This window comes from Myotis brandtii, unplaced genomic scaffold (genome assembly GCF_000412655.1).
Source record: "Myotis brandtii unplaced genomic scaffold, ASM41265v1 scaffold79, whole genome shotgun sequence".
Taxonomy (NCBI): domain Eukaryota; kingdom Metazoa; phylum Chordata; class Mammalia; order Chiroptera; family Vespertilionidae; genus Myotis; species Myotis brandtii.
The window spans coordinates 5,083,439-5,108,746 of NW_005371173.1; the positions used below are offsets into that span (position 1 = coordinate 5,083,439).

The 25,308-nt window shown below is 41.8% G+C and overlaps 1 protein-coding gene across 1 annotated transcript in view; it reads left to right on the forward strand.

Annotated features, from left to right (window-relative positions):
* Nucleotides 1-25,308, forward strand: part of MOGAT1 (monoacylglycerol O-acyltransferase 1) — a 28,397-nt gene that overhangs the window by 2,127 nt on the left and 962 nt on the right. The window contains exons 2-5 of the mRNA XM_005883541.2: nucleotides 9,208-9,386; nucleotides 10,411-10,615; nucleotides 15,169-15,343; nucleotides 15,840-16,039. Of these exons, the coding sequence (XP_005883603.1) occupies nucleotides 9,208-9,386; nucleotides 10,411-10,615; nucleotides 15,169-15,343; nucleotides 15,840-16,039 (759 nt within the window). The remainder of the gene's footprint in view (nucleotides 1-9,207; nucleotides 9,387-10,410; nucleotides 10,616-15,168; nucleotides 15,344-15,839; nucleotides 16,040-25,308) is intronic.

Consider the following 25,308-nt stretch of genomic DNA (forward strand, 5'->3'; position numbering starts at 1 on the left):
ACCGGGGCGGGGGAGCAATCTGAGGTCCCCCAGCCTGGCACCAGGGTGGGGGGCACAGCCTGAGGTTCCCTGTCAAGCCCCTCTGGGCGGGGGAGCAATCTGAGGACCTCCAGCCCAGCACTGGGGCAGGGCACGCACCTTGAGGTCCCCCATCAAGCCCTGCCGGGCGGGGGGCGCAGCCTGAGGTCCCCCAGCCTGGCACCAGGGCGGGGGGTGTGGCCTGAGGTCCCATGTCAAGACCCATGGGGGCACGGGGTGGGGGGTACAGCCTCAGGTCCCTGCTGATTCCTCGTTAAGGCTCATTATGAGAACTTGACCTCTGCTGTGGATGCAGCCATCTTGTGTTACGGAAACCCCGCCTCCGCTGTGGGCGCCGCCATCTTTGTGGCAGAGTGACGGTCAATTTGCATATTCCCTCTTTATTATATAGAGTATTTTTATTTATTGATTTCAGAGAGGAAGAGAGAGGGAGAGAGAAAGAAACATCAATGATGAGAGAGAATCATTGATCGGCTGCCTCCTGTACACCCCACACTGGGGATCGATCCCACAACTCAGGCATATTCCCTGACTGGGAATCGAACTGTGACCTCCTGGTTCATAGGTCAATGCTCAAACACTGAGCCACACTGGCCAGGCCCCACACTTGTTTTATAGCACTTGTACAGATGAGGGAACTAAAAGGTGAAATCAATTGTTCAGGGTCACATAGTTAGTCAGAGGTAGGAGGAGCTGGATGCAAACCCAAGTATTCTACCCCAAGTCCTTGCTTTAACCCTTGTGCTTCCACTGTAGTGGCTTGAACTTGGAGATTGACTTGCTTGCTGATCAATCATCACATCTCTGATAGTGCACTGTCCTTTTCTTGCATGACGCTTGTCATTGCTTGTATTTGTGAATGCCTGTGGTAACTTGAGAAAGGCCTGTCTTGCCATCCTTGTCCACAAGCTCAGTGAGGGAGCCCTTAGTACATGCCTCACCCATGGGAGGTAAGAAATAAATATGCGTTGAATGACTGCCTCCACTTTGTCACCCAGAAGGGAAGCTATTAAACTCACAGGTTCCTTTTTTTTTTTTAAGATTTTTAAATTGGTTTTTAGAGAGAGCAGAAGGGGAGGGAAGGAGAGAGAGCGAAACATAGATGTGAGTTCGATTGGCTGCTTCCTGCACACCCCCTACTGGAGATCGAGCCTGCAACCTGGGCATGTGCCCTTGACCGGAATTGAACCCCAGACCCTTTAGTCCGCAGGCCAGTGCTCTATTCACTGAGCCAAACCGGCTAGTGCTAGGTGAAACCTTTTTGACACGACCTCTTCCTAGGTGCTGCTTTGTGCTTCGCGTTGCATTATATTAGGATGCACATAATGCCAAGAATTTATGCAAGGCTTTCCTTCCATCTTTTAGAGTCAGTTGACTACCCTACAATTCAATTCTTCTAGGAAAATGCATTGCATTATATTAGGATGCACATAATGCCTAGTTCTATTATTAGTGTCAAGAGTGATCAGGTAAGATGTGATCTGAGAGATGGTAATTGGCTTGTTGCAAACAAAAGTTCCCCCTTTACCTAGTGATTTAAGTCCCTATTTAATGATTCTTGCCTATTTATTTGGACTGCAAAAAAATGGTAGCTTACTTATTCTTTCTTTCATTCTTCACATATTAACTAGAATTTATGCAAGACTTTCCTTCCATCTTTTAGAATCAGTTGACTACCCTACAATTCAATTCTTCTAGGAAAAGTAGGATAAAAGCTGGCTTATTTCTTTCTACTTAACTATCAAATTGTTAAAAATATGTTTTTATTGATAGAGAGAGAGGAAGGGAGAGTGAGAAAAAACATTGATGTAAGAGAGAAACATCAATTCGTTGCCTCCCACATGGACCCCAGCTGGGGGTCAAACCCACAATCTGGGCATGTGTCCTGACTGAGAATTGAACTGGTGACCTTTTGGTGCATGGGACGATGTTCAACCAACTGAGCCATACCAGCCAGGGCAGTTATCAGTTTTAAAGTAAGAAGTTGATGTAATAGCTACTTCTAATGGTGAAAAGAGGGATTTTATTAATTATATATATTAAGATCTCTAAATCAAAATCTTGGAATGCACTTTTCTTCCACTATCAGGAAATGAGTCTAAGTTATTAGCCATTGGGTTTTCTTAACAAATAGTAAAATGTTTCATTTAGTCATGAAACCAAACATTGTTTCCTTGAGATCAATGTTAAGTATGGGTCATCCAATCTTATGATATTGTATTAGTTTTAGGTGTGCAATATAATTATTGAATATGTGTATATATTGAAAAATGATTACCACAATAAATTTAGTTAACATCAGTCACCACACATAGTTACAATTTTTTCCTTGTGATGAGAACTTTTAAGATTTACTTTTAGCAACTTTCAACTATGTAATACTATAGTATTGTTAACTATAGTCATCTTGCTGTACGTTACATCTCCAGGAGTTATTTATCTCAAAACTGGTAGTATGTACCTTTTGATTCCTTCATCTCTACTGCCAATCCCACCCATCCCTGCCTCTGGCAAGCACCAATCCATTCTCTATACTATCTCTGAGTAAGATTTTTTTTTTAGATTTCACATATCAAAGAGATCATACACTATTTGTCTTTCTCTGTGGGGCTTATTCCAATAGCCTAATACCCTCAGGGTCTATTTATGTTGTCACAAATGGTAGGCTTTCCTTTTTTATGGCTGAATAATATTCGTGTGTGTGTGTGTGTGTGTGTGTGTGTGTGTATCACATTTTCTTTATCTGTTCATCCGTCAATGGACATTTGGGTTGTTTCCATGTTTGGCTATTGGGTTACAGATATCTTTTCAAGATAGTGATTTCATTTCCTTCAGATAAATACCCAGAAATGGGATTGCTGGATCACCTGTGATCCAATCTTAATATTCCAAAAATAAAAACATTACTTACTAACTTGTGGGCTACCAACCTGCTGACTGAAAAGTAGCAAATTGAAAAAGAGAGCCAACATTTATTGACCATCTTTTACCTACGACCCCACATGTCACAGATTATTAGGTTTATTATTTTGGATGAGGAAAACTGAAGCTCAAGAGGTTAAATGTCTTGCCTATGACCACATGGGTGGGACCATGATGTTTTATTGAATGGGTCTATTTATTTACGTATTTATTTAAGCACCCTTACTGAGATACAAAGGTACAGTAAACTGCATATATTTAAAGTGTACAATTTGACAAGTTGTGATATAAGAAGCCATCACCACAGATAAGATAGTGAATATAACCATCATCTCTAAAGGTTTCTCATATCCCTTTTGTAATCTCTCCAAGCATCCACTGATATGCTTTCTGTCATACAGATTAGTTTGAATTTTCCAGTGTTTTATCTAAAAATGGAGTCAGACCATATGTATTCTTTTTTGATTGGCTTCTTTCACCCAATGTAATTACTGTGAGATCATTTTTATTGTTGTGTGTATAAGTAGTTCATTGCCTTTTTGTTTTGAAGTGGTATTCTAGTGAATGAGTATATTGCAATTTGTCCATTCATCTGTTGATGAATATTTGGGTGATAGCCATTGTGAATAATACTGCTGTGAACTCACCTACAAGTCCTTGTATAAACACAGGCTTTCTTTACACTTCAGTAAACCTAAACATGGAATGGCTGATCATGGTATGGTAGGTTCAGAGTTAACTTTTTTTTTAAATGGAATTTATTGGGGTGACATTTGTTAATAAAATTATATAGGTTTCAGGTGTACAGTTCTATAACACATCATCTGTATATTGTATTGTGTGTTCATCACCCCAAGTCAAATCCTTTCCATCACCATTTATTCCCCCTTTACCCTTTTCTACCTCCTCCACCCCTCTTTCTGGTAATCACCATACTGTTGTCTGTGCCTATGTTTTTTGTTTGTTTTTTGCTTAATCCTGTCACCTTTTTTCACCCAGCCTCCTGAAAGGTTTAACTTTTAAAGAAACTTGCCAGGCCCTGGCTGGTGTGGCTCAGTTGTCCGAGCATCATCCCATGCATCAAGAGGTCACTTGTCCGGGTCGTGAGCTTGATCCCCAGTAGGGGGTGTGCAGGAGGCAGTTGATGGATATTTCTCTCTCTCCCCTCCCTTTCTCTTTCTCTAAAATCAATAAAGCATATTTTAAAAAATTCTTTATAAAGAAATTGCAAAACTTTCTTCTCAAGTGGTTGTATTCTTGTGCATTCCCACCAGCAGTTTGTGAGAGTTCCAGTCACTCCATCTTTGCCATCAGGTCATATAGTCAATCTCTGTAATTTTTTGCAATTTTAATAAGTGTGTAGTGTTGTCTTATTGCAGCTTTAGTTTGCATTTCTCTAATGATTAATGATGAGCATGTTTTCATGTGCTTATTTGCCATTTGTATGTCTTCTTTTTGAAGTACCTTTTTAATTCTTTTGTCTATCTTTCACTGAGTTGCTTATTTTCCTATTAATGAGTTTTGAGAGTTCTGTGTGTTGTTATATAGGGTTTTCTTCCAACCTGTGGATTATCTTTTTATTCTCTACAGGGTATATTTTGAAAAACAAAATTTTAATTTGCATGAAGTCCAATTTATCCATATTTTAAAATCTGGATGTTAAAAATATGGGTCTAGGTATTATAGCTAAGAAATTTGTGCTTACTCCAAGGTAACAGTTTTTTATGCTTTCTTCTACAAGTTTTATAGTTTTAGGTTTTACATAGAGGTTAATGATACATTTGGGATTAATTTTTGCCTATAGTGTAAGGTTTCAATTCATTTCTTGGCATATTGTATAATCCAATTTTTCCAGCTCCATTTGTTTAAAAAAAAAAAAGAAGCTTTTTTTTCCCTCTCTATTGCATTGCCATTCTGCCCTTGTCAAAAGTCAGTTGTCCATATATGTGTGGTTTATTTCTGGACTCAATTCTGTTCCAGTGATCTGTTTGTCTGTCTTGATGCCAGTACCATACTGTTTCGATTATTGTGGCTTTATAATAATTCATGAAATCAAATAGTCAAATAGTATTAGCCCTCAGACTTTTTCTTTTTCAGGGTTGTTTTGACTATTGTAGTTCCTTTGCATTTCCATATGCATTTTATTTTTTAATTTCTTTGTTAATCCTCACCTGAAGATATTTTTTTCGATTGGTTTTTAGAGGTAGGTAGGAGGAGGGAGGGAGGGAGAGAGAGAAACATTGATGTGAGAGAGACACATCAATTGGTTGCCTCCTGGCTGGGATTGAACCTGCAACCCAGATATGTGCCCAAGTATGGGAATCGAACCTGAGACCCTTCTGTGCAAGGGCTGATGTTCTAACCACTGAGCACACTGACCAGGGCTCCATATGCATTTTAGAATCAGCCTGTCAATTTCCACAAAAAAGTCTGCTGGGATTTTCATTGGGATTGTTTTTTTTTTAAATAAATGTTTTTATTTTGTTATTGATTTTAGAGAGAGAGGAAGGGAGGAGAGAGAGAGAAACTTCATTCCTCAGTCGGGATGTGATTTTGCTAGAATACTTCTTTTCTATAAAGCTAGGGATAGCTAAAAGCCACTATGAAGCTGAAAGTGGGTCATTGGATCAGTCACTATGTCTACTTGTATGAGATTAGAAGTCCAGACTTTCCTGCAAATGGAGGTCTCCCTGTGAGATTCTAACTTGTTTCCAGCCAGGCAGCACTGCCTAATCTACGATGCATTATTATTGCTTATAGGTGTGATTCATAATTTCCCCCATCTTTTAATTTTAGAAATTTTCAAACCTACAGAAGTACTAAAAAAATAGTTCAGTAAAGATTGTTTGTACTTAGATTCACCAGCTCTTAGTGTTTTGCCACATTTGCTTTTTCTCTGTCTGTACACACACACACACACACATACACACACACACTTTGTTGTGACTGCTGCTGTTAAACCATCTGAAAATAAGAAATTAAGTTATAGAAATCATTGTCCTTCATCCCTATGAAATACCATAGAGTATGTCTCTTGAAAAGAAGGATTTTGTACAGAATTACAATCCCATTATCATCTTCAAGAAATTTATCTGCCCGGCTGGTGTGGCTCAGTGGTTGAGCGTCAACCTATATGAACTAGGAAGTCATGGTTCAATTCCCAGTCAGGGCACATGCACGGGTTGCAGGCTTGATCCCCTGTGTGCGAGAAGCAGCCGATCAATGATTCTCATCATTGATGCTTCTAGTTCTCTCTCCTTTTCCTCTAAAATCAATAAAAATATATTTTAAAAAATATATCAGTGATCTTATTTAATACTAGAGGCCCGGTGCACAAAAATTTGTGCACTCGGGGGGTGGGTCCCTCAGCCCAGCCTGTGCCCTCTCACAGTCTGGGACCCCTTGGGGGATGTCCACCTGCTGGCTTAGGCCTGCTCCCTGGGTCTAAGCTGGCAGTCAGATATCCATCTGGCAGCCCGGGAGCCTTCAGGGGATGTCCACTTGCCAGAGGGGAACAGGCCTAAGCTGCAGTCAGACATCCTTAGTGCTGCTGAGGAGGCGGGAGAGGCTCCTGCCACCACCACTGTGCTGGCAGCCATCAGCCTGGCTTGTGGCTGAGCAGAGATCCCCCTGTGGGAGCACACTGACCACCAAGGGGCAGCTCCTGCATTGAGCATCTGCCCCCTGGTGGTCAGTGTGTGTCATAGTGACCACTCATTCCCAGTCATTCTGCTGTTAGGGTCAATTTGCGTATTACCCTTTTAATATATAGGATAGAGGCCTGGTGCATGGGTGGGAGCCAGCTGGTTTGCCCTGAAGGGTGTCCCGGATCAGGGTGGGGGTCCCGCTGGGGTGCCTGGCCAGCCTGGGTGAGGGGCTGATCGCTGTTTGCAGGCTGGTCAAGCCCCCCAGTAGGGACCCTCACCCCATGGGGGTGTGGCCAGCCTGGGTGAGGGGCTGAGGGCCGTTTTCAGGCTGCCCACAGCCCCTTCAGGGTTGGGGAGTCCCGCAGGGGAATATTCTTCAGCCTTAAAAAGGAATAAAGTACTGGGACATGCTACAACATGGATGAACCTCAAAAACTTGATGTCTAGCCTTGGCTGGAGTGGCGCAGTTGTTTGGAGTGTCAACCTGTGCACCGAAAGGTGGAGGATTCAATTCCCAGTCAGGATACATACTCAGGTTGTGGGTTCGATCCCCAGCGCGGTGTGTGCAGAAGGCCCATCAATCTCTCTCTCTTTCTCTCTCTCTCTTTCCCTTCCTCTTGGGTGTGTGCAGAAGGCCCATCAATCTCTCTCTCTTTCCCTCCCTCTTTCCCTCCCTTCCTCTCTCTCTTCCTCTAAGCAAGCATGTCAAACTGGTGGCCGCATGTCTCCTGCCGGCTGTGAGTTTCACATGCTTGCTCTAAAGTAAAAAAACTTGATGTCTTCAAAAGGTTACGTATTGGATCATACAGTTTATATAAAATGTCTGGAAGCAGTAAATCCATAGGTACAGAATGCAGGTTGTTAGTCGTCGGGGTCAGGGGAGAGGAAAATAAGGAGTGACTGCTTAATGGATACAGGGTTTGATTTTGGAATGATGTTATATGAATTTTACCTCAGTAAAAAGTAGTGGGAGGCAGGTTCCTCAACAGTGGGGAGAAAGTCAAGTCTATGAGAGTGTAAGAGATAGAGGCTGACCTGTGTTTTTCATCCAGGATGTACCTAAGTCAAGGCAGCTGAAATGCAGGCCTTCAATGTAGCTTGGTTTGTGGATCTAGATAATTCTAGCAGGTATCAACATCAGCTTTAAGAGCTGTGTAATATATTGGAATACACTTCGTATCTTCCTTGTCTCTTTGACCTCCAATTTAGAAGAATCATATTACCTTGGATTGCTTGATGAGATAAAAATAGAAAATAGAGGTGATCCCTTCACCTAGTTTTTGTAGGGTTTTCTGCTTTCGATCCAATTTAGGGTCAAGGGATTTAAAAGTCTTTTTTGATATGATATGAAATACAAAAAAAATGTATGCAATGTGTGGAGTGGGAGTTTAAATGAGAACAACTCCTTTAGATAGTAAGGTATTAAAGTGTCAGGCGACAAAGATGTTCTGCTTAGTGCTCCAGTATTTGACTTACTATCCTATGGAAGTAAATCAAAAAGTGGGAGAGAAACATCATGGATTGGCTGCCTCCTGCACCACCCCTATTGGGGATTGAGCACACGACCCAGGCATGTGCCCTGAATGGAAGTGAAGGGACAAATTTTTTTTCACACACCTGATAGAGAGTGGAAAGGAGTTTGGGGCACTGAAGTCAGCACTGGATTAGCAACTGCAGCACATAATAGCAGAGAAGGAGGCATTGGCGCTCCTTAAAGTAATAGTAACAGCTGGCATTTACTGAGCACTCACTATGCACCAAACCTTATGTCTTTATGCTCCCTCCCCTCTCGTTGATATATTTCTCTTTTTATAAACATTTTCCAGTGTAACATGTAGCATAGACATAAGAAGGAAATCTCTAGCTTAGCTTAATATATTACTTTAAGGCGTACATTCTTGTTACTACTACCCAAGCCCAGATTGGTCAGTTTTTGCATCATTAGGTGCATGAACAATTTGGATTTTGCTCTGTCATTGTGAAATGTTTCAAGTAGAGATAGAGGAGCTAAGATAGAAAGAGTCCCTCCTATGCTATTTCTATCTCTGGCAATAGAGTTCCTGAAAATGAAGTTTGTCACTAGAATGTGCCCCTGTGTGGGCACATGAGTAATGGCTGCTCGGTCAAGGTGAACACATGTTGTATTCCTCTGCATCCCTCCTGTCAGTGACGATCCTTCCTCCTTTTCTTCTCTCTCCCCAGTCCCTATCTCATGTCAGTGCAAATTTTGAATTTAGGCAGATCAACCACTTATATTCTATGTGGCTTGCGCAATTCACTGAACCTCTCTAAGCCCCAGCGTATCTTCTATGGAAAGAACATTAAGAATACTATGGCTGCCTCATTGATACCATGGATATATGAGGATTAAATGGAAATATTTTGGCCAAATACACAATATAATACTTGGTGTACAGTAAACATCCAATAAATATCAAATAATACTATGTCATTGCCATCTTGTTTTATTACCCACTTGAACTGAGGTTCAGTTTAATACCCTTTGTATGTATTACATCTCCCACCATGGGCCAGTGATTGGCCAAGAGTGAGCAGATGCTAACGGATCCTGATTCCTGAGGGCTTCCTTTTCTTACAGCGGAGGTGTGCATTGGAATCCTCTTGCTACTGATCTTATACAACTACTGGTTCCTGTACATCCCTTACTTGACATGGCTCTACTTTGACTGGCGTACTCCAGAGCAAGGAGGCAGGAGATCCAACTGGGTCAGAAGCTGGGCCGTTTGGAAGTACTTTAAGGACTACTTTCCAATTCATGTGAGTAGACTTGTTTCATATAGTACTAAAGGCCCAGTGCGCACAAAATCGTGTGCGAGTAGCTCGCTTCCGCTTGCCTCAGCTGGTTGCCCTGCCCATCGCTGCTTGTAGCTCGCTGCCCCACCCCCCCGCTGTGAGAGCCGCTGCTCGTTTGGTCATGATGGCGTTATGATGTGACGGCCATGGGCCTTTTATATAAGAGATGATTTTGAGCTTGAAGAAGAATGAAAATTTTTTATTACTTATATTTCTTTTTTAAAAATATATTTTTATTGATTTCAGAGAGGAAGGGAGAGGGAAAGAGAGAATCATCAGTGGTGAGAGAGAACCATTGATTGGCTGCCTCCTGCATGCCCCACTCTGGGGATCGAGCCCACAACCCGGGCATGTGCCTTTGATCAGAATTGAACCCGGGGCCCTTCAGTCTGCAGGCTGATGCTCTACCCACTAAGCCAAACCAGGTAGGGCTATTACATGTATTTTAAGCTTTTTCTCTTTTAGAGGGAGAAAGCCTACAAATCAGCCCAAATTACTAAACAGACTGTAAGCTAAGTTAAAACTTAGGCTGTTGTGAGGGGCTCTGGGCTCAGGAAATAGTTAAAAATATGGGGAGCAGTTTTAACCCAGGGAATGAAAACAAGTCATTCTCCATTTCCTTTTTAAATTTTTTTTCATTTCTTTTTTTTTTTTAAATCCTCAACCAAGGATATTTTATTCCATTAATTTTTTTTAGGGAGAGTGGAGAGGAGGTTGGAGGGGGAGAAAGAGAAAGAAATATCGATGTGAGATAGACACATTGATTGGTTGCATGGGCCCAGACTGGAGTCGGGGATCAAACCACAACCCAGGTACCTGCCCTTGATTGCGAATCAAACCCGGACCTTCCGTCCACAGGTGGATGCTCTAACCACAAGCAACCAGCCAGGGCTCATATCCTCTTGACATAATTGTTAGTCATTTAGTTTCTTCCTGGAAACTAATCAGGGAACTTTTTTTTTTTAATCTCAATGTAAATGTGTTGTAGCTCATCAAAACTAGTGATTTGGATCCAAGTCACAACTACATATTTGGGTTTCACCCCCATGGAGTGCTCGTGGCTGGAGCCTTTGGAAATTTTTGTACCAATTATTCGGACTTCAAGAAGCTGTTCCCCGACTTTACTGCGTATCTCCACGTGCTTCCAATTTGGTTCCGGTGCCCTCTCTTCCGAGAATACCTGATGAGCAGTGGTAAGTAAAGGCAGATTGCCGTTTCTGCAATGTTCTAGGGAGACAGGACCACACAGAATGGGCCCCCCCACCCCCAACCCAGTTTTAGAGTCTTTATCCCAATCTGGCACTTTTTGGATATTTCTTGCCTCCCCACTGCACTGTAAATGCCAGCACAACACAGACTATCTTTTTGTCTGTCCACCCACAGATCTAGCATACTGCCTGGAATATAGGGATGTTCAATAGATGTGAATTTAATGAAAGAGTAAACTGATGAGTCAATGTATGTACCCAGATGTGGTAGAGAGAATCAAATAAGTGATAAATGGTAGGGTTGGAAAGGTGCCTGATATACTTTTATGAATATTAGAGATGAAAAATGTCCTCTGATGTGTCTTGAAGTAATAGCAGTATTAAACTAAACATAATCTGCTATCTTTTCCTTCCCAGGTTAAATATAATGGGTCAGAAATAAGAGTTCATTCTACTTTGCTTCTCTGAACTAGTGGAAGATTCTTTGATTGGTGAAGCTATAATTCTACCAATTCTGAGAATAAATTAAGCTGAAATGCTATCAAGATACGATATAATTGTGTACAATAGCTCTCACTTGTGTCAGTAGCTCTCACTTCAACTTCAGAGGCTCATTTTGTTTGGTTTTCCAATTTGACCAAATTATTAACTAACCATAAGCTATAGTAACTGAGAACGTGCTTTCTGTTTAGGATCATTGTATAGGTTAATTATTATTGTCTTTGCATTTCTTGGATATAAAGGGAAGTGGATAGTCTCTTTTTTGAAAAATTCCAATTTCAGGATCAATAAGTGGCATATTCAGAGACAGAATTTTCCATGGTCTTCCAGGTTTTCATTACTTCCTATTAATCTATCAAGTCTCCGTTGTCATAATACTGGGTCGGAGTCACTAAGTACTGAAGAACCAGGATCAATGACTGGATTTTTAGGTTCTGTTTATGGACCTTCTCCCATATGGCCCTGGGCTTTCTGTCCAGTCTAGGCTGCCACTGCCTGTGGCCTCTAGGGGGTGCACTAAAACCCCCAAACTACTGTAGAGGAAAAATATCCCTTCTTTTCAGAGTTGGGCAGACATTGGGTTAGAGGTTTGTTTGTTTTTTCTTTTTAATTGAATTTATTAGGGTGACATTAGTTAATAAAATTATATTTTCAGGCATACAGTTCTATAATACATCATCTGTATATTGTATTAAGTGTTTACCACCCAAGGCAAGTCTCCTTCCATCACCATTTATCCCCCCTTTACTTTCTTCTACCTCCCCCCATCCCCTTTCCCTCTGGTAATCACCATACTATTGTCTGTGTCTATGAGGGGTCCCCCCCCCCGTAATCCCTTCACCTTTTTCACCCGATCCACATCCCCTTCACCCTGTCTCCTCCCCTTTGACAGTTGTCAGTCTGTTCTCTATCTATGGGTCTGTTTCTATTTTGTTTGTTAATTTCCATTTGGGATAGCATGGGTGGACCTAGAGATCATTATGCTAAGTGAAATAAGCCAGTCAGAGAAAGAGAAGTACCATATGATTTTACTCACATGTGGAATCTAATGAACAAAATAAACTAACAAATTAGAGTTTCATAAAAAAAAATAAAGGGAAACTTTAAAAATTTCAAAAAAGCTCAGAAAGATATTTACAGTATATAGTTGCTGATTCAAAGGATAGCCATATGTGAGTTTGAATAGAGTAATTGAGAGCTGGTGTGGCAAATTCATGGCACAACAGATGCAGGTGCACCCTGTCCGTTGCATGTCAGATACAAATAATCAACCATGGAGTCTTTCTCCATGTGGTGCCCACACAGCCACTGCCATTTACTGGAGAGACCTTTTCCTTTGCTATAACCTACAATATTCCAAAAACGAAATAAAAGGTACATTTGCACAATGGAGTACTACTCGGCTGTAAAAAAAGAAAGAAGTCTTACTTTTTGGGACAGCATGGATGGACGTGGAGAGCATTATGCTAAGTGAAATAAGCCAGTCATAGAAAGACAAGTACCATATGATTTCACTTATGTGTGGAATCTAATGCCAAAATAAGCTAGCAAACAAAACAGCAACAGACTCATAGATACAGAGAACAGACTAACAGCGGTCAGGTGCTGGGTGAAAAGGTTGAAGGGATTAAGAAGAAAAGAAAAAAAAGACAACAGTATGATGATAACCAGAGGGAAGGAAATTTGACTTTGGTTGGTGAACACACAATACAATATACAGCTGATGTATTACAGAATTGTGCATTTAAAACATATAATTTTATTAACCAATAAATTCAATAAAATTTTTTTTAAAAAAAACTAAAATAAAAACACCCAAACTTGTAGCCAATGGAGGTGCAAAGTTAGAGAGTCAATCCCTCCCAGAACCTGCTTCCCAGGACAGGCCTGGGTCCGAGGCTGCCCATATACTCTGTGCCTGCCTCAGTAGCTGCTGCTCTGGGTGCAAAAGACAGACACATGCGCCAGACCTCAGGTAGTGAAGAACCAATAGGGTTTTAGAGATCCTTTGCTGTCAGATGTTTGTTTTGCTCTTACTCATGGGATTTCTGTGGCTTAAGTCCTTGTCAGTCCTGCCTCCAAACGCTTCCTCTTGGCTCATTTTGGTGAATAGGCACCCAGCAGGTGTCAGCCAGAGCACACTCTGTCTCAAGGCTCCTATTAAGGCTGGGCAGGTAGTGGAGGGCAGATCACAACAGGTTTATATACCACTAGAGGCCTGGTGTACAAAAATTTGTGCACTCGGGGGAGAGGGGGGGTCCCTCAGTCTGGCCTGTGCCCTCTTGCAGTCTGGGACCCCTCAGGAGATGACCACCTGCTGGCTTAGGCCCGCTCCCCAGGGGATTGGGCCTAAGATGGCAATCAGACATCCCTCTGGCAGCCCGGCAGCCCTCGGGGGATGTCCACTTGCCAGCGGGGAGCAGGCCTAAACTGCAGTCGGACATCCTTAGCGCTGCTGAGGAGGCAGGAGAGGCTCCCACCACCACTGCTGTACTGGCAGCCATCGGCCTGGCTTGTGGCTGAGCAGAGCTCCTCCCATGTGAGAGCGCCCTGAGCACCAGAGGGCAGCTCCTGCATTGAGCGTCTGCCCCCTGGTGGTCAGTGTGTGTCATAGTGACCAGTCATTCCCAGTCCTTCTGCTGTTAGGGTCAGTTTGCATATTACCCTTTTACTATATAGGATAGAGGCTTGGTGCATGGGTGGGGGCTGGCTGGTTTGCCCTGAAGGGGGTCCTGGATCAGGGTGGGGGTCCCGCTTGGGTGCCTGGCCAGCCTGGATGAGGGGCTGATGGCTGTTTGCAGCTGGTCACACCCCCTTCAGGGTGGGGGTCCCCACTGGGGTGCCTGGCCAGTCTGGGGGAGGGGCTGAGGGCCATTTTCAGGCTGGCGGGGGACTGAAGCTCCCAACCTCTCCTTTTTTTCTTTTTATTCTGGGATTTATTTACCTTCTATGGCTGTTACTGGAGCTGAGAGCCGGCTTTAGCTCTGAGGCTCGGCTCCAGCTCTGAGACCTCGGCTGCTGAAAGCAGGTATCTGGGTTTGTTTGGCTTCTATAATTGAAACACTGTTGCAGCTCCAGCTCTGAGGCCCGGCTGGCTGAAAGCAGGTTTCTGGGGTTTGTTTAGCTTCTATAATTGCAACATTGTTTCTTAGAGTGCAGCTCAGAGGCCGGCAGCGGCAGGCAGGGAACCTTGGCTTCCTCCATCACTGGAGCAAGCAAGCCTCCTGTTCGCTTCAGCTGCCTGGCTGCCGGCCGCATCTTGGTTGGCAGTTAATTTGAATATCGCCCTAATTAGCCAATGGGAAGTGTGTCGGAGGTACAGTTAATTACCATGTTTGTCTATTATTAGATAGGATGAGCAGGACTTTAGATTTTGTCTTGTAGGTAAGCCACGGGAACTTGTGAGGGATTTTGAGCAAAAGAGGGACCTGACTGGATTGTGCATGTTAGAAAGATCATTCAGACAATAGATACATTAGCAAGGAGCCTGGAGACTGTGATGGTAGAAGGGGCCTGTTGCAGTGATCAGGGAGAGGTGATGAGGGCTCAGCTAACACATGTGTGATCACGGCAGTGGAAATATAGAAGAGGGATTAATATGAAAAATAGTCGATAGATTCAGCAATACTTAATGAAGGCAGCATATGGTAATATTGTCACCATATAATCAGCATCTAGCAGGGTGTCTTGCTTGTAGCAGGTGCTCGGTAAATGCTTTTGAATGAATGAATATGGCCAACATGGTGGCCAAGAAGAGGGGACTACATATGGGACTTGGTTTCTGACTTGAGTGACTAGATAGATGATGGTTCCATTCACCTTGATAGGTAACGTTGGACAAGGAACAATTCTGATGAATAATTGAATTCCCTTGGTTTGGAAACATGGAATCTGAGGTGTCTTTGAGCTGTTGAGGTAGACAGAGTGTTCCAAATCCAAGCCATTAGATGCGCACTGATGCCATAGAATATTGTGATTAAAATGTTTTCAATTTTTAAAAAGGATAATTAGTTACACCTTTTGTTTTATTCACCAAGGGCCAGTCTCAGTTTCCAAGAAAAGTGTGTCCCACGTGCTGAGCAAGGAGGGAGGTGGAAACATTTCAGTCATTGTCCTTGGGGGTGCAGAGGAATCCTTAGATGCCCATCCCGGGAAATTCACTCTGTTCATCTGCCGGCGGAAAGGATTTGTGAAACTTGCTTTGACCCACGGGTAAGTGGCTTTTCATTTTGGGTGACTGGGTCAGGGAAGGTAAGACATTATTAAATGAGCACGAGAAAGTAAGGTAATTTTTGTAGGCCTTAGACAGTCCTCCTCCTAATTGACCTTCCCACAATGGTAGCTCAAAGCCATGGCACCCACCAACTAAAATGTCTTTAAAAGTAAAGTCAACAAAAAAACATACAAGATGTCCAGCCAAATGAACAAAGGAACCATGGCCAAAACAATAGATGAAGATCTTCCTGGAACCTTGATTTTCTATAGAATAATTTCCACAGTCACTGGACTGCTGAAGTGCCTCCCAAAGAATTTCAACTATAAGTCAGTTTCAATGTATGGAACATGAAGTTAGTAGTATAGGTTGACTCGGGGACATTAAATAATTGTTAGAAATCTGTTGCAAAGTCAGTTGGACATTATCACAGCTTTACATCCTTTTCATTGAAACTTCTTATTCTTTCCTTTTTTGTTTGTTTTTTATTTGCAGCGCCTATTTGGTCCCTGTGTTTTCTTTTGGTGAAAATGAACTATTTAAACAAGTTAGCAACCCTGAAGGCTCATTGCTTCGAACTGTGCAGGATAAACTACAGAAGATCATGGGGTTTGCTTTGCCGCTGTTCCATGCCAGAGGAGTTTTTCAGTACAGTTTTGGCCTAGTGCCCTATCGGAAACCTATTCACACTGTAGGTATGTACATTGAAGACTAACACTTGTTAAAACAAGTAAAAACATTATCTTACTTTGAGCATTGTTTATTATTATGGATTGAGCCGCTAATCCAAGGGAAGTAGCTTTGAGTAAGAACTCCTTAAAATAACAATTCTATAGATGTTATTTGAGCTTCACATCCAGTATGCCTGTTATTTATAAAATGACTATATTTTGCATTTGAGTGGGAATTGATGACTTCCAAGATCACTGCACTTGAACTACAGGTAGAATCCAATTTTAGAAATAAAATTTCTAGTCCTCTAGGATGAATCTATTTCTCTATAGCAGCAGAGTATAACAGCAATTCTTTGATGAAGTTACATCTCATCTATTAATATATACAAGTTTCCGTATAAAAGATGTTTTCATCATGTTAGTGTACATAGGCATCAGTTTCTATAGCAAATGCATTCTCTTTATGCAACTTAGCTATATTTATGTGTATCCTAGTATAGACTGATTTTATTTTTTAAAGTTGCATGTTTAGCCCGACCAGCATGGCTCCGTGGTTGAGTGTCGACCTATGAACCAGGAGGTCACTGTTCAATTCCTGGTCAGGGAACATGCCCAGTTGCAGGCTAGATCCCCAGTGTGGGGTGTGAAGGGGGCAGCCAATCAATGATTCTCTCTCATCATTGATGTTTCTATCGCTTTCTTTCTTTCTCCCCCTTCCTCTCTGAAGTTAAAAAAAATATTTTTTTTTCAAAGTTGCATGTTTAGGGAAATGGAGGTGGGGGAGGAGGATGACAGACCATGTTTTTTTAAAAAAATATATATTTTAATTAATTTCAGAGAGGAAGGAAGAGGGAGAGAGAGATAGAAACATCAGTGATGAGAGAGAATCATTGATTGGCTGCCTCCTGCACGCTCCCCACTGGGGATTGAGCCTGCAACCTGGGCTTGTGCCCTTGGCCAGAATCAAACCTGGGACCCTTTAGTCCACACGCAGGTCGACGCTCTATCCCCTGAGCCAAACAGTCTAGGGCAACAGACCATGTTGATAAAGGAGGAGGAAAGTAATTAGCTCTTTAGGTTGAAAAGGAACTGGAGAGTTGGAAATGAGAAAGCTGAGTCAGGTGCTAATATCAGAATCAACCAAAATTATATACTTCATAGGAAACTGAAGTAAGAGTCTCACCATGGATAGCCCATTAACCAAAATACAGATGTTTTCTTTTTAGGTGTGTTTCATTAGAATAGGATTTTATTACTGTTAGCTTACAAGAGCTTAGCATTTCACATGCAGTCACATGACATTTTTAAATGCTATATTTAACTCAAATGGAATGTTAGAAGATGTTGATCCGTTAGTGTAATAGAAATACTGAGATAAGTTTAAGTCTGCAATTGTGTTTTTCAGGATAAGCTGGTTACATTTTTTGGCATATTGTTAATTAGTCATTTTTATATTTTATGTGCAAAATACTGTAGTTGGTATTTTGGGGGGGATAGAAGGAAAATGGCAAGACATGCTTTTAGGAACTGGAAGTTTAAGTGTGTAACACATGCACCATGAAAGAAGTTGTGAATGTTCAAAGCAAGTATATTTTTTCAGGTTAAATGATCATAGTTATCACCTGGTTGGCTTCAACATTTAAAAAAGTTTATTCTTCTTTTTAAATTTTTTTTATTGAATTTATTGGGGTGACACTGATTAATAAAATTATATAGGTTTCAGGTGTACAATTCTATAATATATGTCATCTGTAGATCGTATTGTGTGTTCACCATCCCAAATCAAGTCTCCTTCTATCACCATGTATTCCCCCCTGTAAACATTTTTTTTAAAAGTAAAGTAGTTTGTCATTCGATATAGACTGGTTACATCTCTACTGACAAGTAATTAATTGATCAGCGGTCAAATGGAAATGACCAAATTCAAATTCGTTGTCAAGACTAGAAAACTGCAGGTCTGGTTTTCACTCATGCCTGTGTCCAATGGGCTTCTCTTAAAGATTCAGGAAAAGGAAAGATTCCTTCAGCACATGTTTCTGTTTACCCCTGAACATTTATGTCAGAAAGACCATTTCTCGTCACTAGCATCTCAGTTTCCACTATTACTTGAAATCTCTCGAAGCCCACACTATGAATCTGAATGTTTCGGGGACTCGGCTGCCATGATCCAGTGGTGGTCCGGTGGGAGTCAGATGATTGAGAGCAGCCTGATGGTGTGAGCTAGATCCCTGGATGAGGTGTAGTTAAAGACTTGTGTAGTGACTTGAAATAACACAGGGGTTAGGGCCAATCAGGCAGGCAGGCAGAGGCTGAGGATAAGACAGGTTGAGGAGAAGATATTTACAACTAGAGGCCCGGTGCATGAAATTCGTGTTGTGTCCCTGAGCCCGGCCTACATCCTCTCACAATCCAGGACCCCTCAGGGGATGTCCGACTGCCAGTTTAGGCCCACAGGATCGGGCCTAAACCGGCATTCGGACATCCCTCTCGCAATCCAGGACCACTGGCTCCTAACCGCTGCCCTTCCTGCCTGCCTGATTGCCCCTAACCACTCTGCCTGCTTGCCTGATTGCTCCTAACTTCCTCTGCCTGCCTGCCTGATCACCCCTAACTGCCTCTGCCTCAGCCCCTGCTTCCAGAAGGACGTCTGGAATGATAACCACTCGCCTGCCTGCCTGATTGCCCCTAACCACTCTGCCTGCTTGCCTGATTGCTCCTAACTTCCTCTGCCTGCCTGCCTGATCACCCCTAACTGCCTCTGCCTCAGCCCCTGCTTCCAGAAGGACGTCTGGAATGACATTCGGAAGGTCATTAGGTTGTCTGGTCTAATTAGCATATTATGCTTTTATTGTTATAAATTCCATAAACAAAAGTGAAGCTGTGAATCAGTCAGATGCAACAGAGAATAAAACACTGTATTATATTGAAACAGTGAAGTTACCATGTTCATTTCTATTTTAGATTAATGCACTTCAAACCCAGGGTTGTTTCTTTGTTGACTTCCAGGCAGATTCAGGAAGCATCCAGTTATTTTGCAGACCCTCTGGCTTCTCTTTCTAGAGGTTGTTTGGTTTATTTGTTTGTTTTATAAAAGTAAAAAAAATTTTTTTTTCAGTTATAGTTGACATTCAATATTATATTAGTTTCAGGTATACAGCATAGTGGTTAGACTTTTATATACCTTACAAAGTGATCACACACACCCCCCATAAGTCTAGTATGCACCTGGCACCGTACATAATTATTACAATATTATTGACTATATTTCCTATCTGTACTTTACATCCCCCTGGTTATTTTGTAACTGCTAATTTGTACTCCTTAATCCCCTTGCCTTTTTCACCCAGTTCCCCAAACCCTTTCCCCTCTGGCAACAATCAGTTTGTTCTCTGTATCTATGAGTTTGTTTCTGTTTTGCTTATTTGTTTATTTTGTTTTTTAGATTCCACATATAAGTGAAATCAGATGGTATTTGTCTTTCTCTTTCTCTGTCTGACTTATTTCACTTAGCATAATACCCTCTAGGGCAGGGGTCCTCAAACTATGGCCCGGGGGCCACATGCAAATACAAATATTGTATTTGTTCCCGTTTTGTTTTTTTACTTCAAAATAAGATATGTGCTGCGGTGTGCGGAATTTGTTCATGTTTTTTTTAAAACTATAGTCTGGCCCTCCAATGGTCTGAGGGACAGTGAACTGGCCCCCTGTTTAAAAAGTTTGAGGACCCCTGCTCTAGGGCCATCCATGTTGTTGCATATGGTAAGATTTCCTTCTTTCTTTTGGACAAGTAATGTTCCATTGTAAATATGTACCATATCTTTTTTATCCAGTCATTTATAAATGGACACTTAGATTGCTTCTTTGCTATTATATATGAAATGTCCTTCTTTGTCTCTTGTTATAGCCTTTGCTTTAAAGTCTATTTTGTCTTATATAAGTACTAGAGGCCCGGTGCACGAAATTCGTGCATGGAGGGGGAGGTCCCCTCAGCCCAGCCTACACCCTCTCCAATTCGGAACCCCTTGAGGGATGTCCCTTTCACAATCCTGAACCACTGGCTCCTAATCGCTCACCTGCCTGCCTGCCTGGTCGCTCCTAACTGCCCCATCCTGCCAGCCTGACCCCCCCCTCACTGCCTCCCCTGCCAGCCTAATCACCCCCAACTGCTCTCCCCTGCTAGCCTGATTGCCCCCTAACTGCTCTCCACTGCTGGCCTGATTTCGCCCCTAACTGCTTGCTCCCCTGCCAGCCTGATGGCCCTAAGCACCTCTGCCTCAGCCCCTGCCACCATGGCTTTGTCCAGAAGGAAGTTGGACGTCTGGAAGATGTCCAGTTCAACCTGGTCTAATTAGCATATTACCCTTTTATTAGTTTAGATACTGTTATAGTTATGTAATGGTCTTTCTCAAAGTATCTATTGTACTGTACTCATTCTTCTTGTGATGATGTGAAATGATACAATGCCTACATGATGAGATAAAGTGAGGTAAATGACATGGGCATTATGACATGTTAGGCTACTACACGCCTTATTTGAACACAAGAACTGTGATAGTAGATCTGATAACCAAGCAGGCTATTAACCAACTAATGGGATGGGTATTGTATACAGCATGATATGACACAGCCTGCTTATTCAGTTGTTTGGTCATCCCTCACTAACCCCCCTGCCAGCCTGGTCGTAGGCAGCCATCTTGTGAGGGAGTGAGGGTCAATTTGCATATAACTGCTTTATTATATAGGATTGCTACCCCAGTTTTTTTTCCTCATTTCCATCCCTTTACTTTCAGTCTATGTGTATCTTTCAATCTGAAGTAGATCTTTTGTAGGCAGTGTATGCATGGGTCTTGCTTTCTTTTCCATTCAGCCACCCTTTGTCTTTTGATTAGAGCATATAATCCATTTACATTTAAAGTGATTATTGATAGATATGCAGTTATAGCTATTTTGTTGTTTATATATTTTTCTTTTTTCACTTCTTTTTCTATATTAATTAGTTGTAATTTACCATAAAGTCCCAGTGTTAGATTATTTGCATTATGGATACCCTTACAGGCTTCCCATCAGTGTTTGTGTGCAGCACAGAAAGGGATCTAGGACCATCTTTGCTAGACTTCCACGGACTTCCTGTTAACTCCTCAGCCTGTCTTCTGATGTGGGTGTCCTAGAAACCCTTGTTTCATTTGATCCTTACAGCATTGAAAACAACCGTGCCGTTAAGCCATTGGCCCTTTTTATCTGCAGGCGCACCATGATGGCTATGTCTAACGCTCAGCACCGGCCACACGCACAATCAATACTGACGTCGCGAAGCTGATTATTATGCATCAGCCAGATGTGCGAGGAGGTGGTGTGGGCTTGAGGTCTGACTCGGAGAGACTTAAAATGTTTCATTTATCTTCTCCGAGCCTCAGAGTTTACACCTCCAAAGAGGAGATGATTAGAATGGTCTGTCTTCTCTAATGGTTCCTGGGGAGTAGGTGACGTAATCTGTGGGGAGGCACCTGTACCCTCAGGTGCTAGGGGAGTGTGGGTTGATGCAGAGCAGAAGCTTCCTGACTAGATTGTTGGGAGCTAGCAAATGTGTTTCAATTTTCCTGTTAATGTTAATCGGAATCAAATAATGAGGCTATAATGAGACAAATCCAGATTGTGGGGCATTGTACAAAACAGCTGGTCTGGACTCTTAAAAAGTATCAATGATGTGGAAGACAGAAAGGAGAGAGTGAGTACTCAGAGAGACACACCGGCTGTTGTGGATTGGGGGGAAAGGGATAAAGGGTATTATTGAGACAGTTGGTCAAGTTCGAATGTGGATTGAGTACAAAATAATATTGTGCAGAGGTTTAATTCCTTGGGTATGATGATGGTGTTGTTATGTGGGACAGTGTTTTTGTTCTTACATGCTGAAATATACAGGGTTGATTAACATGATTGAATACTTATTGTCTACAACTTTCAAATGGTCCTACAAAAATAAAAATAATAATCATATATATATACATATATCAGATTCATATACGTGTGTTTGCAAAAAGTTCAAAATTGGTGAGCCTAGAGGAAGAGTGTGCAAGTGATTTTGCATTTTTTCTAGGATTGAAATATTTTTTTTATTTTTTTAAAATATATTTTATTGATTTTTTACAGAGAGGAAGGGAGAGAGATAGAGAGTTAGAAACATCGATGAGAGAGAAACATTGATCAGCTGCCTCCTGCACATCTCCTACTGGGGATGTGCCCACAACCCAGGTACATGCCCTTGACCGGAATCGAACCTGGGACCTTTCAGTCCGCAGGCCGATGCTCTATCCACTGAGCCAAACCGGTTTCGGCTAGGATTGAAATATTTTAAAATAAAAACAGGTAGGGGGAAAAAGATAGGGAAGGGATGTACTTTAAATAAAACAGGTTTGAAACAACATGAGGACAGCAGTAGTCTGTTATGTTTCAAGTCATTTTTATATTCTGATGGGGGGAAAGCACACCAAGGGATTCTCTGAACTAGAAGGAAAGGAAGGGGAACCTTTAATTGAAATATTAATTGTAGAGATTAAAAGAGATCATGTTAAGGGGACCAGTACTGTGCCTAGTATGATGTATAAGGTGCTCGATAAATGTTCATGAGTGTGTGGTGTGTGTATGTGTACATGTGTACACACTCTTACATTGAGCATCTTTTGAGCCTCACCATAAGCCAGAGGTTGGACATGAACCCAGGTTTCATCTGGCACCCACGTTTGGACTCTTCACAACCCTGCTCTGCCACGCAGCTCCCACCAGTCCTTTCTCTAGTGTGCAGCTATGTAGCTTCTAGAGAGAGGGATTCCTGTGTGAGACCCTTAGGGAGAGAAACTCTATGGAGTTTTCATAATCACAGAAAAGCAGAACAGAGATTTCTTTTTATTTTTTATTTTAATATATTTCTTTTTTTTTTATTTCAGTGAGGCAGGGAGAGGAAGAGAAAGATAGAAACATCAATGATGAGAGAGAATGATCGGCTGCCTCCTGCATGCCCCGCACCGGGCATGTGCCCGTGGCCGGAATCGAACCTGGGATCCTTCAGTCTGCAGGCCAACGCTCTATCCACTGAGCCAAACCAACTAGGGCAGAACAGAGATTTCTTATTGTGAAAAATCTCTTTGCCTCAACGAGAAGAAAATAATGCCCATTTCCTAATTTTTCTCTAGCCGTATATACAGTGGCTCATGAAGCTGCTCGTTCTTCATCTTTATAAATACAACACAGCACCATAGATGTTAGAGCGAGGCTGCTGTGGCAGCAACAGATGCGTAACTGACCTCGAATTGTTGGGTGGACTTGGAACATGGAACAGGCGAGCATGCCAGCTATAAAAAGCACTGAAACATAAACAAGCGCTCTGATTCCTGACTCTGCCACAGTAGATGTTGGGTGATTTTTTTCCAGGGCAACGAGTTCTCTTTCCAAGAGCAGTCTGATGCAGCTATTTTTTCCATTGTGTCATAAAAAGAGAATTATGCAGCAATTTGCCACTCACTTAGCTTTATGTTGAAAGCATCTTTTTCTCCTCCTTAGTGGTAAACCTCTCCTTTTTTGAGGAGAGAGAGAATTCTGATCAGGGGACTCTTCTCAGATTTGCATATTTTTGTTTGTTATCTCTGTTTTTATCCCTAAAAAATAATTGAGAAAGATTTCTTATTCTGATCCAATTTTGGGTCAGTTTTGTAATGAGGGGCAGGAATACCGGCTTGAAGTTATTCCCTTCTATGTGTAGTTGAGGAACTTTCAGCAGTGTTTCTCTACATATAAAAAGGAGGAGGCGAGTATGACTATGTCTGTCTCACGCTTTAAAGGGAAAGGTCTTATGATGATAAATTTAATACAGTGGCCATGTTTGGCCTTGCTGGAACAACTCTCTGAAATATACTAAAACCACTAATAAGAAAAGGACAGAATTGAAGTTAACTGTGAGATAGCGCACAGAAAATAAGACTCAACTTCAGAATCCACAAGTCCTAATTACAGCAAGCTGGGAACAATACACCTCATCTCCTTAGGCGGCTGTGTCTCTTTATGTGTCCCCCACTCCCATCCTGAATAGTTAGTTGCACTTGACCTCTGTCCATGGGATAATTTCACTAAGAAAACAGAAGCTTTTTCTATAAAATCAGGAATTCGCTGGGAGATTGACATGTAGGTTCCCCCCCCCCCCCCCAAACAACAACAAAGTTCAGAGCTCAAAGGAAGCTTCAGATTTTTCCTAACTGTACTCATATCCATGCATGTGAAAATCAAGGCCAGGGTGGAAGTTGCCTGTTAGCTCAGTGTGCTTGCTGGTGAGCTAGCACCAGGCCTGGTCCAGCCCAGTGCTTTCTATGCCTCGCCAGCTCCCACTTCGCCCAAGATCACATTAGCCTCAGTGCATATTCCCAGCCACATCTCACAGCGTGATGGTTATGTTTCTAGTTCTCCGTGTTGAATTACAAAGGACTGATGTCTACTTTATAGAAATTTGACATCAAAACTATCAAAGAAAACTGTACATGAGCTTCTTGAGGCTATATCTGGTTTAAAAGTTAGCAGTTTGAGAATATTAACGCGTATATGTGTCATGGGGTGACTCAGGATAGGCCAAAGGAAATACCCTTCTCTTTGAGTTCTATTCTCTTACCGAAAGCCCAAGCTAATCAAAGGGAATAAGCAGTTTGCTGCCCAAGCTGGTCATAGAACATCCTGCACATTTTAAACTCTTGGCATCAGTAGCAGCATCAGACCAGCAGAGGGCGCAGTGAGTAGCAGAAAGGACCCAGGAGAGCAAAAGCCATGTGTACCTATCCATATTTTCTAAAGCCTGAGACAGGTGAGATAAAAGTTATTATATAAATGGCTTTTAAAATACATATAGTAGTTTCCAGGTTTTTAAAAAAATTAATTAGTTCGTCTTTAATTGCATAGGTAAAACACAAATGTAGAAAATTTACACAGTACAGATAAAGTGAAAGTTCCTTCATCTCTCCTTCCTTGGGTTATCAGTCTCTCTTTCCAGACTTTTTAAATACATAAAACGTTTATAATGCACCTAGAAATATAAATTTTTTTCATAAATGGGATCATATACTTTTTGCTTTCCCCCCACTTATTACATTTTAGACATCTCTATGTGTACATACATATTTATTATTTTATTTTTTAAATTGACGTATAATTGACATTCTAGTAGCTTTAGGTGTACAATGTACTGACTTGATATTTATATATATTGCAAAATGATCTCCACAATAAATCTCGTTAACGTTTGTCATCATGCATAG